Source organism: Hylobates moloch, unplaced genomic scaffold (assembly GCF_009828535.3).
Source record: "Hylobates moloch isolate HMO894 unplaced genomic scaffold, HMol_V3 SCAFFOLD_2, whole genome shotgun sequence".
In the NCBI taxonomy this organism is placed as follows: Eukaryota; Metazoa; Chordata; class Mammalia; order Primates; family Hylobatidae; genus Hylobates; species Hylobates moloch.
In genome coordinates this window covers 25,140,334-25,155,740 of record NW_026652277.1, presented here as the reverse complement: position 1 = coordinate 25,155,740, position 15,407 = coordinate 25,140,334, and the positions used below count along the sequence as shown (strand labels likewise).

General features: G+C 38.3%; 1 protein-coding gene across 4 annotated transcripts in view; it reads right to left on the bottom strand.

The window, feature by feature from the left end:
• PAPSS1 (3'-phosphoadenosine 5'-phosphosulfate synthase 1) overlaps positions 1 to 15,407 on the bottom strand; it is a 138,546-nt gene that overhangs the window by 37,716 nt on the left and 85,423 nt on the right. For all 4 annotated transcript variants that reach the window (XM_058432407.1, XM_058432398.1, XM_032171929.2 and 1 more), the window contains one exon: positions 11,845 to 12,074. In XM_058432407.1, the coding sequence (XP_058288390.1) occupies positions 11,845 to 12,074 (230 nt within the window). The remainder of the gene's footprint in view (positions 1 to 11,844; positions 12,075 to 15,407) is intronic.

The following is a 15,407-nucleotide window of genomic DNA, read 5'->3' as shown; positions in this document are numbered from 1 at the left end:
TTTCTTTTCAGGAATCTAAGCACTGTTTGACATCATACATGACAAACTTAACAATTTTTATTTTCAAACCAAAGACCAATTGAAAGACATGAAAAATTGAATTATCTAAAATCTAATTAATAAAAGCCATTCATTTGTCATGTTTTCCCCCCAGCACTCGTCTTTTAAATAAAGGCTAGAGTGTGGCACCTATTAAATATTCAGCCAAATAATGGACTTCCAGGGCTGTCCTAAAGTGTACTGCAAAATCAACTCAATTTCTCAAGAGATGATTTTTGCCATCCTCTTCCCCCTCCCCAAGGCAAACATCCTATAATGCATAGGACAGCCTCTCCAGAACAAAGAATTATCTGTCCCAAAAGGCCAATACTCCTGAGATTGAGAAACCCTGCTAATGGGTATAATAAGAAAGAAAGAAAGATTGAGTTGATAGTTTTATAAAATGTAAATTTCACTCTCACCCTAAAGGGGCAGAAAAGAAAAAAGAGATCTCAAAGTCACAGGAAAAAAGAAAAGCAGGTAACAGAACAAAACATCACTATCTAAGACATATAGCTTTATAGTTATTTCCTCCTAGACCTCTTTACAGTAAGCAAGAAGGTCAATGACTGGACACAGCTCAGGTCTACAGCCTAAGGCAACATCATGGCCAGATCTCAGTGGCATCTGATGGTACAGATACAGAAAAACTATACTCTGTGTTTTTAAGAGGAGTGGGCAGAAATGGGACAAGGAGATGGATGCTACCTGCCCCCAGTGATACCTAAGGAGATGAGTGTGCTGCGAGGAAGCCTCTTCCAGAGTAGGGGGGAGCCTTCATAAACTTCTTTACTCAACTACAACCAGTGAGACTTACGGCATAGTATGGTACCAGATACTGACAAAGAGCCATTAAAATGATAACAAAGAACTTCTAGTAGCATGGAACGATGCTCATGAAAAGTAAATTAAAAAGCAGGACACAAAACTCATATTATAAAATCAACTATGTACAACTGTGTTAGATGAATGTATAAAGAGAATAAAAGCAAACCACACAAAGAGTATTGGTGACATAGGTGTTAATTTTCTCTTTTTAAATGCTCTTGTAATTTTTCTCAAACATATTTTCAACTGGTTGACCTCTTAGGGGGCACTTACTCCATCTACCCCTTATTCACTCAAGAATGCATCAAAATCAGGGCACCCTACTTAGCCACAAAGAAGAAACTTTCTAGGAAGACAGGATTTTTATCTTTTTTTTTTTTTTGAGAAGGAGTCTTGCTCTCTCCCCCAGGCTGGAGTGCAGTGGCACAATCTCAGCTCACTGCAAGCTCCACCTCCTGGGTTCACGCCATTCTCCCGCCTCAGCCTCCCGAGTAGCGGGGACTACAGGTGCCTGCCACCACGCCTGGCTAATTTTTTTTTTTATTTTTTTTTAGTAGAGACGGGGTTTCACCATGTTAGCCAGGATGGTCTCGATCTCCTCACCTTGTAATCCACCCGCCTCAGCCTCCCAAAGTGCTGGGATTACAGGCATGAGCCACCGCGCCTGGCCGGAAGACAGGTTTTTAAGAGTGAGCACAAATGGCTAGGACCTATTTTCCTTCCACTGGAGGACATCAAGGGCACTTGTATGGGGAGACCTGGACTGCTCTACATATGCACTAGGTAAAATACTCTTTCAGGAACTGTCTCATTTGCTCTTTTTACTTTTTCTCTGGTACTGATACTTTACAAGAGTGGTCAAACCTGGTCAGGGCTTTAGAGAGAGAGAAAATGACCTTTGTCCTGCTTTGGGTTCAAAGCTACTTTGGCTTCCTGGCATTAAAAAAAATGTCTTCGGCCGGGCGCGGTGGCTCACGCCTGTAATCCCAGCACTTTGGGAGGCCGAGGCGGGCGGATCACGAGGTCAGGAGATCGAGACCATCCTGGCTAACACAGTGAAACCCCGTCTCTACTAAAAATACAAAAAATTAGCCGGGCGTGGTGGCGGGCGCCTGTAGTCCCAGCTACTCGGAGAGGCTGAGGCAGGAGAATGGCGTGAACCCCGGGGGGCGGAGCTTGTAGTGAGCCGAGATCGCGCCACTGCACTCCAGCCTGGGTGAAAGAGCGAGACTCCGTCTCAAAAAAAAAAAAAAAAAAAAAAAAATGTCTTCAACGTACTCGATTCCAGTTCACTAGAATTCTACACTGCGGGCAAAGCCCAAGAGTACTGCTCTGTCTTCAACTGCTGTTTACTGCTCCATGCATATCTCCCCTTCCCCCTCCCTTCTTTCTCCCAGATACTATGGTTGATTAAAAGCAGCATATGGGTATTGCTGGGTTTTATACCAAAAATACCATAATAACATCTCTTTAATGGTGTCTTATCTATCATTCCTAGTATCAACCACTAAGGGAAGAAAATCACTTCTATTTTATTTCCAGAAAATGTAAGCTTCTCACCTCTCTACAATGGTTTCAAAAGAGGGGCTTATGAAAAGATAAAACAAATAATGCATATTTCCATGTCATCTGTTTCATTACTGATTAAAGAAAGCTTGCCATAAAAACTAGGTAGGAATGTATCATCTTCTATTGTTAGATAATATTCTAAAGGGAGCAAAATACACAAAATCTTTTATTAACTGCTTTACGAAATGTAGAAACAGACTCTTGCCATCAGAACACTTTTGGAATCAAAATATTTGCTGTTACAGAAAACTTAAAATTGTACACAATAATGATGGTGTGTGAAACACGAACCCTTCACTAATTCCATCACACCTTTATACCTACAGTTCTTTCCATTAAAACTCTCTGCCCATTATCTGTGGAATTACAAAAGACGATACTGAATTAAATTGGTTTTGTTTTGAAATGGGGGAGGTGAGTAGATTTATGTATTTGATAAGAAAAAGCAAAACAGCTTTCATTTAATATAACAATTATACTACAAGTCCTACTGACTGTGCCTCCTGAAGATGCTTTGAAGTCAAGCCACTTCCTCCAGTCTGCCCGTTGCAACCCACCCATATGATACTGATACATGCCTACACACTGACCTCCCTGTCTTTCTTTCTCTTTTCTAAACTTCTAGGTCACTTTTATAACTTTTATGTTCCATGTGGATACTTTCACATTTGTCCTTGGTTTTACAAACACTACAAGTATACTGACTTTGTAATCTATATCTGGTAATTCTAACGTGAAGTCTCTGCAGGTCTGCTTCTGCTGACTATAGTTTCCATTTTTTTCTCGCTTATCGTTCTTTGTTTCCTTGTATCCTTTGTCATTTTTGACTAAAACTGTTCATTAAGTATATATAAATATTTATAGGAGTAAGTCGAGACCTAGGACGCTGATGTGCTCCTCTAGGAAGAGTTTATGTTTGCTTCTGCTGAATGCTTAGAGGCCTGCCTACTCAAGAACCACAAAAAACTAATTTCATGATCTGAGGGATTTTTGTTTGTTTGTTTTAATATCATCCAAGTAATGTAAGTTTGGCCCATTTGAGCAGAGCTTTCAGCTTTCGAGCTTAAAGCAGAATGTACTGCTCACAGTCTCCTAGAACAGAAGAAGGAACTGGGTTCATTTCAGGTTCTCCCTTACACTTAATTAAGGTGGGAGGGAGTCTCAACTGAATGGGAGTGTCTCCTGTTGGGCTCTCCACCTTGATCATGAGCAGAGTTGTATTTTCTATTCCCATCTACACTGAGGCACTGAAAATCAATACTCTCAAGTTTGTTAGGTTTACCAGGGCAAAAGCAGCTTCAACACTCAGATTCTGTGAATTTTCAGCATTCACTTACTGGTTTTGGCCTCACAGTTCTTATCATCATCTTGTCAGATCCACAATATTCTTATGAAAATGTTTCATTTAATCCAGCATTTTTAATTTCTTCAGAAAGGCAACCTGTTAAATCTAACCTACCTCTTTACTAGAAACCTGAATTTTTTATAACCAATCCATATAGTCACACCACCATCTTTTAAAAATTCTTATCAACTCCAGCTCCTACCTTTCAAGAACTGCCTTATCTGGCCCCTGAATATCCCCCCTTTGACTCTGTTCTACCTCACTCTGTTTAACCCTCTATGATCCTTCTCACCCAAGACTTTGACATGCACAGATCCTTTTGTCCAGAATACTATTATTCCCTTCTTCATCAAAGGAGTGCTGACTCATCTTTTGGAGCTCAGCGCAAACATCACTTACTCCAGGAACCCATCCCCGGTACCTCAGACTTGGTCAAACAAGTGCTAACTGAGTTTCCCACAGTCTTCTGCCAAGTACTTACCATCCTTAATTGTATGGTCAGTGGTTTACTATCTGTCTTCTTTCCTAGAATTTAAGTTCCATAAGGGCAATGACAATATCTGCCTGTTTCCAACTATAGTACCTACAACTTAGCAATGGCTTGCAAATAGTAAAGGCTCCATAAGAAATTAATAAATGAGGCTGGGCGTGGTGGCTCACGCCTATAATCCCAGCACTTTGGGATGCCGAGGCGGGCGGATCATGAGGTCAGGAGATCGAGACCATCCTGGCTAACACAGTGAAACCCCATCTCTACTAAAAATACAAAAAAAATTAGCCAGGCGTGATTGCAGGCGCCTGTAGTCCCAGCTACTCGGGAGGCTGAGGCAGGAGAATGGCCTGAACCCGGGAGGCGGAGCTTGCAGTGAGCCAAGATCGCGCCACTGCACTCCAGCCTGGGTGACAGAGCGAGACTCCATCTCAAAAAAAAAAAAACAAAAAGAAATTAATAAATGAATAATGCAAAATAAAGTCAAAGTTTTGTACTAATTTCAATAGAATATATTGACCTCAATACAAGATCCAGTATATATAAAATATATAATTTGATTTTCAAAAATATACATAGTTATACTATACCTAATTATAATTCAAATGCACACTAGAAGACAATATGATAGAGTTTAAATTAGCTCTTATCTATTAATGATCACGAAGCAACTCCCCACTATAAAGTATGTGCAAAATTAACAAATAAAGGATGAGACTCATTGGTAAATTCACGCAGTTATAGTCAGACTCTACATGTATTCGGAAGAAACATCAAAATTAATAAAAACAAAGCATTTTATGAATTAACAGAAAAGACAGTTTCCCAATACTCTAACAGAAATACTTGTGTATTGCAAAGACTGTGGCAAGAAAGGGAAAGGAAAGAATTCACACAAGAAACATTTCAGTGGTCAACTTGATAAGACTCAGCTATGAAGAGTGAGGGAAAAGGATAAAGGACTTTAAAGTTCTATATAGTGTGAGTAAGAAGTAACTAAAGAAATGTAGGATTTGGGGATATTATGAGGGTAAAGGTAAAGCTGGTTTTGGCCATTTTAAGAAATGGCCGAAGAAGAAATAAATTTAGAAAGAAATCAAAGCAGCAAGAAATCTAAGTAGAAATGTTCACTAGTGTGGCAGGCAGAATTCTAACATGGCCCCAGTGACCTTTGCCCCCAGTGTTATTACCATCCTATGTTATTGCATGGCAAAAGAGATTCTGCAGATACAATTAAAGTTACTAATCAGTTGACCTTAAAACAGCAAAATTATCTGTGTGGCCCTAAGCTAATCACTCAGATTTTCCTGTCTTGTAGCAGAAGGGAAGTCAGAGAGATCTGAGGCATGACAGGGATGCAACATGAGAGAGGTTCTACTGCTGAGATGAAGCAGCCCACAAAGAAAGACCAAAAGTGGCCTCTAGGAGCAGACAGCAATGCTCAGCCAATAGCAGAAGACAAGGACTTCAGTTCTGTAACTCGAAGGAACTGAACTCGGCTAATAACAAGGTTCAACCTGACAGTGGATTGTTTTCAGAGCCTTCAGATAAGAACCCATCCTGGCCAGAGAACCCTGTCAAGCACACCCAGTCTTCTGACCTAAAGAACCACGCATGAGGTAATAAATGGGTGTTACTTTAAGTAGTGCTCTGTTACACAACAACAAAAAACTAATACAACTGGGAAACACTGATGTACAGGTTTAAAAATCACCCCCACAGTAACGACAGGAACGGACGAGCTCTCCCATGGAAAGAATATCTGAAAAAGCCTTGAGGGATGCCTACAGTTAGAGTTTTTTTTTAAAAAATGACACTAACAGTACATTATTTAAAGTATACTCTGGGCCGGGTGCAGTGGCTCATGCCTGTAATCCCAGCACTTTGGGAGGCCGAGGCGGGTGGATCACGAGGTCAGGAGATGGAGACCACCCTGGCTAACACGGTGAAACCCCCTCTCTACTAAAAATACAAAAAATTAGCAGGCCGCAGTGGCAGGCGCCTATAGTCCCAGCTACTCGGGAGGCTGAGGCAGGAGAATGGCGTGAAACAGGGAGGCAGCGCTTGCAGTGAGCCGAGATAGCGCCACTGCACTCCAGCCTGGGCAAGAGTGAGACTCCGTCTCAAAAAATTAAAAAAGTATACTCTGGCATCAAAAACATGAAAGAAATACTCTATTGAAAATGTGGAAATAACCAGACAACAGGCATTTATGTCCACCTACCCATTCATTTACCCATTTCCACAAGGCACTCTCACTCGTGTGTACTGTCTGCTTTTTGAGTTTACTATTTCACTAATCTGAATAATTCTGTATCTATCTACCCTAATACAAAGACTTACTTTATAATAGAGGGAAAAAAAATACAAATAAGATAACTGAATTACCTCTAAAAGTTTATTTGCAATTTCTGAAAGAACAGACTTTAATCTTGTAGTCCTAAAACTAAATTTCCTTTAGTGCCTATTATAACTAATTTGAACCTCCTTAACTTTCTAAATATAAACAGATGATTTTTTTCATAATTCTTATCAACAAAGTTTTGCCTGAAATCTTCATAAAGTTTGTTTCTTTTCTCCTAAGCATTGTCTTACATTGGTATTTAATCAAATAAAAAACAAAACAAATTCATTAATTACATAAAAGCTGACGCCGAGTAACATCCATTAATCAAACAAAAGACAACCTCATCTGTGCATAATTAATAACTATTTTCTCACTACATCAAACGCTATCGCCTTTCACAAAAATTTTAATCACTTTCCAACGTATTACCATCAACTTAATTATTTTTGAACACAAACACAAAAAGTTAGAAAACTAAGGCAGTTTTAAAGCTTCCCCAGTTATTACTTATTAAGATTTGGTAACCCCCCAAAAATTCCAAGAAAATGAGCCACTCATGCAACTAATATAGAATTCATCTTTGGAAAATCTTATGAGAACTGATGTAATTATTTAGCTTTTGAATGATTAAAAGAGAGACTTAAAGCAATACTACACAGTTATTTAACCAAACATCAAAGTTATCAAAGGCTTACCAGCACATCAGTCAACTACATACAGATGGGGTTTAGGGTCCTGCGTGTGATTAAACCAACTGATCATGCAAAAAGACCACAGTCATGAAACATATCGGCACAAGAAGTGTAAAAGAAAAGCTCAACTCTTTTTAGTTTGGTTTTCATAACTCATCAAAATGGAAATTCACCTAAGTTTTAAGCATTTAGCCACTAGCAGAATAATTTTATTTCCCTCTCCTTGCTCTCCCTTGCCACTATATTAGCAACTTAAGGAAGTTAATCCTAACTCTCAGAACAAGATTGTGTTCATAATCCCTTATGCACAAACTAAATAAATCTCATGCTAGGTGAGAAGCAAAAGGTTTCTGGGCCCAGCATTTCACCTGACATTGTATGTTTTACAGATCTGTAGGAAGGCACTGCTACCCTTTTTTAGTGGTTTTAGAGTGGGGAGCTTTTAAAAGAACTACAAATTATAGGGCCTCTCCCCAGACTAAGTAAATTAGAATTTTTGACAATGGCCTACCATAAAAGGGCAGAACTGTACCCAAAACTTTTTTACTTCCCTTAATAATCAATTTATATTTTAAAGTTTTAATCACCTTTTGTGGTAAAACAGTTCAAAGTTTACTATAATTTCTTTTTATTCTTTTTTTTTTTTCTTAAAAAAATTTTAAGGCATCCTTTTAGTAGAAAAGGTCCATTGGTAGAAAAAATCCTTTTATAACTCTCAGCACACCGCTTTTATAGTTGCACTTTTTAGACAGTGAAATCATACTAGGTGTACATATATAGTATATATACACATACATATAGATACATATTTCTTTTAAAGGCAAAAAACATCCCACATGATTTAGAACTATTTCTAAATGTTTATAAACCTAATTTTGTACAAGGGTAAAAATGTTCTAGTTTGTTGCAAATTTTTCTCTTGGTGTGGTTCAGAAGTATACTCGAATCTGGGCCACATTTCAGATCTTCAGAAAATATAAACTAGAATATCTCCTGTCTTGAATTATATAGGGAATAGTCAGGAGTCCTTTTACACCTGCCTTTTCTGTTCATTTACTCTCATAAGACTTTCCTGTATTTTAGCTAGAGTTCATCTCTCAGAAAAGTCTGCTGTCATCTAAAAGTATGCATTGTCTCCAGAATTATTTCTGTCATTAATGAGAAACCTAACATCCCCCAATCTCCACTGGTAACAATAGTATTTCTTTCTCTGGACAACTTATCATTTATTTCAAATAAATCAAATGACAACAAACTTTACATCCATTTTAGAAACAAGAGAATGTTGTTTTAATTTTTTAAACGTTTCTTTTTCTCTTCTGTCCCCACTATAACAAAATGAGCCATAAAAATGAGGACACAGGGTCAGGGCTGCATTATTCCTAAATGGGGAACCAACTATGAAGTATCACGGGAAAGGATGGCAGCTTTCAGACTAATGGTTACTAGGCCATAGTCAATTTCCAATTAGTACATGTCAGTAGAGCTGACACTGATAAAAATGTAAATTAAAAAAATTATCTGTTTTGCTTGTTGAATTATCTGTTTGCTTGCTGAATGTGGATTGTGATTTGTAATAAAAGAGCAGGTACACTAAATAAAGGTCAAGCACAAAACAATTCATATGTACAAGTACCTACTAAGCTGTAAAAATAACTAGGTGCTATAGATAATGCAAACAGCTATACATTTTGGGCTAAGAGGGAATCACCCTGTCTGCTGCCTTTATTCCAGAGACAAGGAAACAGGGCAGAGAAGACAGGACTCTCAAGTCATATAGCAAGGACAGGGCTAGAACCCACAACTTCAGAGTTTACAGCTTCACACTACCACTTTAAACTTAGAGTGTACTACCTATAGATGAAAGTTAATACAATTCTGTCAGTCAAAGAGAGACAGATACAAGGGGCCTCCAAAAGGTTCATGGAAAACGTTCATTATCAAAAACAACTATGCATGGATTTCAATTTTTCACCAAAATAAACTTACACTAACTGATTATAACATGTCTGAACAGGATCTAGTTTGAGGCACTAAGAAGGGTAAGGCATCAGTGTGAAAAGAGCCCCTATCAGGGCAATATGAGTTCTGCTAAAACTGAAGCAAGAACCAACATCAACTTTATGGTGAAGCTTGGGTAAAAGAATGGTGAAATCACTGATGCTTCAGGAAAAGTTTATGGGGATAACGTCCCAAAGAAATCACCAATTTACATTTTAAGAAGGGACAAAATGATGTTGGAGATGATGACCATAGTGGCAGACCACATAAATTTTCAAGGAAGAAATTAATCTTGTCCATGCCCAAGACCAACAATTTTGATAGTAGAAACAAAAGCCAACACCATAGACATCTCAAATGGTTTGGCTTACACGATTCTGACAGTAAAATTAAAGTTGAGCAAACTTTCCACTTGACTCGTGCCAAAACCACTACACCCAGATCAGTTGCAGACAAGAGCAAAGCTTTCAATGGACATTTTAAACAAGTGGGATCAAGATCTTGGTAAGAACTGAGGGAGGAGATCAAATTTGAATTTACGAGCACAATCCTGAAAATAAAGCACAACCAAGCAATAACTACGAAGAGGCAGAAGTGGTCCAGTCAAAGCAAAAGTGAACCAGTCAAGAGCAAAGGTCGTGGAAACAGTTTTTTGGGATGCTCAAGGCATTTTGCTTGTTGACTTTCTGGAGGGCCAAAGAACAATAACATCTACTTATTATGAGAATGTTTTGACAAAGTTAGCCAAATCTTTAGTGGAAAAATGCCCAGGAAAGCTTGACCAGAGAGTCCTTCTCCACCATGGCAATGCTCCTGCTCATTCCGCTCATCAAACAAGGGCAATTTTACAGGAATTTCAATGGGACATTATTAGGCATCCACCTCTAAGGTCCTAATTTGGCTCTTTCTGGCTTCATTTCCTAATCTTAAAAAATCTTTAAGGGGCATCCATTTTTCTTCAGTCAAAAAAGACTACATTGACATGGTTAAATTCCCAGGACCCTTGGTTCTTTTTTATCCCTAGTCTCCAGATCTCCAGATACCCTCATCCTTCAGGAATGGATTAAATGGCTGGTATCATCACTCACAAAAGTGTCCTGATCTTGATGGAGCTTATGTTGAGAAATAAAGTTTACATTTTTTATGTTTTAATTCCATTTTCCACAAACTTCTTGAAGTCCCCTCACGTATGTTTGATATGGTTTGGCTCTGTGTCCCCACACAAATTCCATCTTGAATTATAATCCCCACATGTCAGGGGAGGAACCTGGTGGAAGGTGATTAGATCATGGGTGCAGTTTCCCCCATGCTGTTCTCAAAGATAGCGAGTTCTCATAGATCTGACGGTTTAAAAGTGTGGCACTTCCCTGCTTTGTTCTCTTTCCCGTGGCCATGTAAAACGTGCTTTGCTTCCCCTTCACTCTCCAGCCATGCAGAACTGTGAGTCAATTAAAACTCTTTTGTTATAAATTATCCAGTCTCATGTAGTTTTTTATAGCACTGTGAAAATGGACAAATACAATGTTCAATACTACCAATAATTTGTACTAAAAGCTTGGGTTTTTTTGCTCTTCCTAAGATCTTTGAAGACAGAAGTTGTGCTGTTAACAATTAAGACCACAGACTCTACAACCAGACTGCCTGGGTTCATCTGCTGAGCTGCCATTTACTAGTCCTGTGACCTTATACAAGCTACTTGGTCTTTGTATGCCTCTAGATACTCACCTATAAAATGGAGGTAACAGCACCTAGTTTAGAGATTGTTGTGGAAAATACAAGTTGAGCACCCCAATCCACAATCCAAAATGCTGCAAAATCTGAAAATTTTTGAGCAACGACATGACAAAAGTGGAAAATTCCATCTCTGACACCTTTGCTTTCTGATGGCTCAATGTACACAAATTGTTTCATGCACAAAATTATGTAAAATATTGTATACAATTATCTCCAGGCTATACATATAAGGTATATTTGAAACATAAATGAATTTCATGTTTAGAATTGAGTCTCATCCCCAAGGTACCTCATTCAAATATTCAAATATTCCAAAATCTGAAGGAATCCAAAATCAAAAACACTTCTGGCCCCAGGCATTTCATACAAGGGATACACAACCTGTAAATAATTTAATACTTGTAAATAATTAGGACATTGCCTGTCACATAGTGATTGCACAAATATTAGCTAAACTCTCTCTCCATACATAGATTCCCTGGGCTTACCAGGGTAAACATCACTAAGTCCTCAAACTACTTATGCTCAGTAAGCTACAGCAGACACAGTAGGCAGAGAAATAACAATATTGTCCTTATAGACTTCAAAACAAAATTCCTGAAACCATGAAACTAGATTCAAGTTTTATTTCTACTTCTAATTTCCAGAATATTGGGAAATTAGTTTTCTGGGTTTACCTTTCTCTGATATGGGTACCACAAAACCTGTCATCAGTAAAGAGTAGACAATAAGCTAAATCCCTGGGAGCAGCTAGACCACAGAGTACTTCAAAGATTTGTACAGAGAATGTAAGACTTACTGTTCAGAGTCATAGTAGTCCATACGCTTCTTTTTCTTGTTGTAAGCTGCAACTCGAAAGGGAACTATTTCCAAAGTGATTAAACCAGGGGCCATCGTCAGCACTTTGGCACCATGACTTGGCTCATAAAGATCCTTCCCTGTTTCTGGATGAGGCATGCCAGCAGGGTCTCGTCCAACAATGTAAAAGTTGGCTCCTGCAACCATCCGTGCTCTGCAATGCCACTGGACCTAGAATGAAAGTTTCATTTTAGATAACTTTGCTTTTATGACTATGTACTTAGAAATAGTAAGTGGATAATAAATGCATATGCTTTTTATATAATCACTATCAGCAGGAAATCTCAATAAATTTAGATGTATCATCCTGGGAAGCCAGAAACAAAACTAACAAAAAACAAAAACAAACCTCCCCCAAACCAAAAGATTAAAAGCATATATCCATAAATATTTATGGATATATATGTATATATATTTATGTATTACTTATAAGATATATGTAAATGTACATGTGTCTAGATGTTTGATTTTACACAACTACCAGATGCCATTTATACAGCTCAAAATCTAATATATGAGGTTAGAAGTCAGGATAATGGCTGATCCCTGGAGGGAGGCAACTGCAAGGAGCTTCTGGAATCATGGTAATGCTCTGTTTCTTGATCCAGTATCTGGGTGCTGGTAATTAGGGTGTGCTCACTGTAAAAGTTCATTGAGATATATATACACTTAAAATTTATGAACTTTTCTGTATATTATACTTTAACAGGTTAAAAAAAAACCCTGTTGGATAAAAATGACATGTAAGTACTTATATAAACTTGTACTGAGAAAATCATATAACTAATATATAACTAATCTTATATGCCCAATACTAGTTAAAAAAAAAAGATTGGTTGTGAGTAAACGGCCATGCTGCATCCAAAACTAGCCATGAAGCCTCCAGTTTCAGACCTAGTAAGACCTATTATTAAAAACAAAAATTAGTCTAACACCTAGAATAATGAAACTTTAGAATTTAAAGTGACAGTAAAAGATCATCTCTAGTCCAACATTCTCCTTAAAATTTGAAGAAAGTGAAGCCCCCGAAAGGTTAAGTGACTGGCCAATAAAGTTTAGGATAAACTCAGGCCTAGAAATTTGGTCTTAGCTTCCTTTCAGTGTAAGGCTCTATTATTTAATAATTTATAAAACCATCACTGTTCCATATTAAAATAAGGTATAAATGATAACCACTACACATAAATAACCAAATCATCTTTTATTGTTTTGTTTTCATTTTCTCTCTCCTGGTAATTTCCTGCATACCAGGTACTTATCTATCTACCAACATAGCTTAGAAAGTGCAATAGTAAAGACGGCGATTCCATACCTCACAGTTGAATTGTTCACCCTGAGGGGTTTCAACTTTTTAAGTTGTTTCTACTGACATTTGCCTGCATGTTTTCAAACAGCATGCTTACACTTTGTTATGACTGTTCAGTTTTACATAATATATAACATAGACCTTATTTCCACATCACTTAGACTTCCTACCATATTCGAGTATTTAATGAGGTTCTTATTCCCCAACAGGTACAGTGATATCAACATTTTTGGTGAAATCAATATTCATCTGTAAGGTGAAGATTATAATAGTATTTATCTCATAGAAGTTTTAAGAAAATTAATAAATGAAACATGTGAGGACTTAGAATAATACCTGGCACACAGTAAATATACAATAAATGTTAGCCACTATTATCTCTATTTTAATCCCCTTTTTGTACAATGGTTTTTTCTAGAGTTAACGATTGCCTTGATTTTTTTCCACTTGCGTAGTTTTCCCAGATTTCCGTGTACCTTGCTCTAACCTGCTTCATGAGCACACAGTTTAACATAATAATAAAACTGTGTGTATGTGTGTAAACATAAGGGAAAAAATACAAAATTCAGGACAGAGATTATCTGGGGCAGGGGGTGGTGGATGATGGAAATGGCAGCATAAGAATGGGATTGGTGGCCGGGCACAGTGGCTCACACCTGTAATCCCAGCACTTTGGGAGGCTGACGTGGGCAGATCACGAGGTCAGGAGATCGAGACCATCCTGGCTAACACGGTGAAACCCCATCTCTACTAAAAATACAAAAAATTAGCCGGGCGCAGTGGCGGGCGCCTGTAGTCACAGCTACTTGGGAGGCTGAGGCAGGAGAATGGCGTGAACTCGGGAGGCGGAGCTTGCAGTGAGCTGAGATAGCACCACCGCAGTCCGGCCTGGGCGAAAGAGCGAGACTCAGTCTCAAAAAAAAAAAAAAAAAAAAAAAAGAATGGGATTCGTAGGACTACCTGCTAGATTATAAGTCATACTTATCAAGTTAGCAGCAATTCTATGTTGTTCATTAAATAGTCTGTCTATTGGTTTTGAGACAGGGTCTCACTCTGTTACTCAGGCTGGAGTGCAGTGGTGCAAAAATGGTTTACTGCATGTTCAGCCTCCCGGGCTCAGGCAATCCTCCCATCTCAGCCTCCCAAGTAGCTGGGACCACAGAGATGCGCCACCATGCCTGGCTATTTTTTATTTTTTGTAGTGACAAGGTCTTGCCATGTTCCCCAGGCTAGTCTCGAACTCCTGTGCTGAAATGACCCTCCCACCTCAGCCTCCCAAAGTGCTGGGATTACAGGTGTGAGCCACCATGCCTGGCCATTAAATAGTTTTTAAAAATAACAAATACATACATAATCAAGATTAAAAAGAGCAATTAATTCAGGGGCTAATGACAAGGCATCACGTACCACAGATAATGATTAATCCAATTCTGTGCATCTGAGGTCCATGCAAGATATTTTTAGGAAGTAATATTAATTTACTTTCCCATCATGTTTTACTTTTTCCAAGTAAATGGTGGCACATTTTATTAAGGTTCAAATTTACCAACAAAATTAACAAGATATGTTATCTACACATCATTTAAAATAATCCCAAACAAAGAAACACATTTCTTAAAATGTAGCTCCTACTTTACCTAATTTGGTTCATAGGGTTCCTAACTCACATTACTTAAATGTATTCCAAAGTATACGAACCACAAGATTCTGTATACATTATACAAGTTGGAAAAAAAATTAAAAGATGGCTAAATTTTGCAAAAAATATTCACAAGATCTAAAATTTCTACAATATTCTAGACATCTAGACATTTTTTTTTTTTTTTTGAGACGGAGTCTCGCTCTGTCGCCCAGGCTGGAGTGCAGTGGCACAATCTCTGCTCAATGCAAGCTCCGCCTCCTGGGTTCACACCATTCCCCTGCCTCAGCCTCCCGAGTAGCTGGGACTACAGGCGCCCACCACCATGCCCAGCTAAGTTTTTTGTATTTTTAGTAGAGATGGGGTTTTACCGTGTTAGCCAGGATAGTCTCGATCTCCTGACCTTGTGATCCACCCGCCTCGGCCTCCCAAAGGGCTGGGATTACAGGCGTGAGCCACTGCGCCCGGCCTATTCTAGACATATTTTTAAAGTTTTCCTAAAATGTTTCATTTTTCCTTATTTTTTATATTCTATTAGCCTTGACTAAAACATGAATAC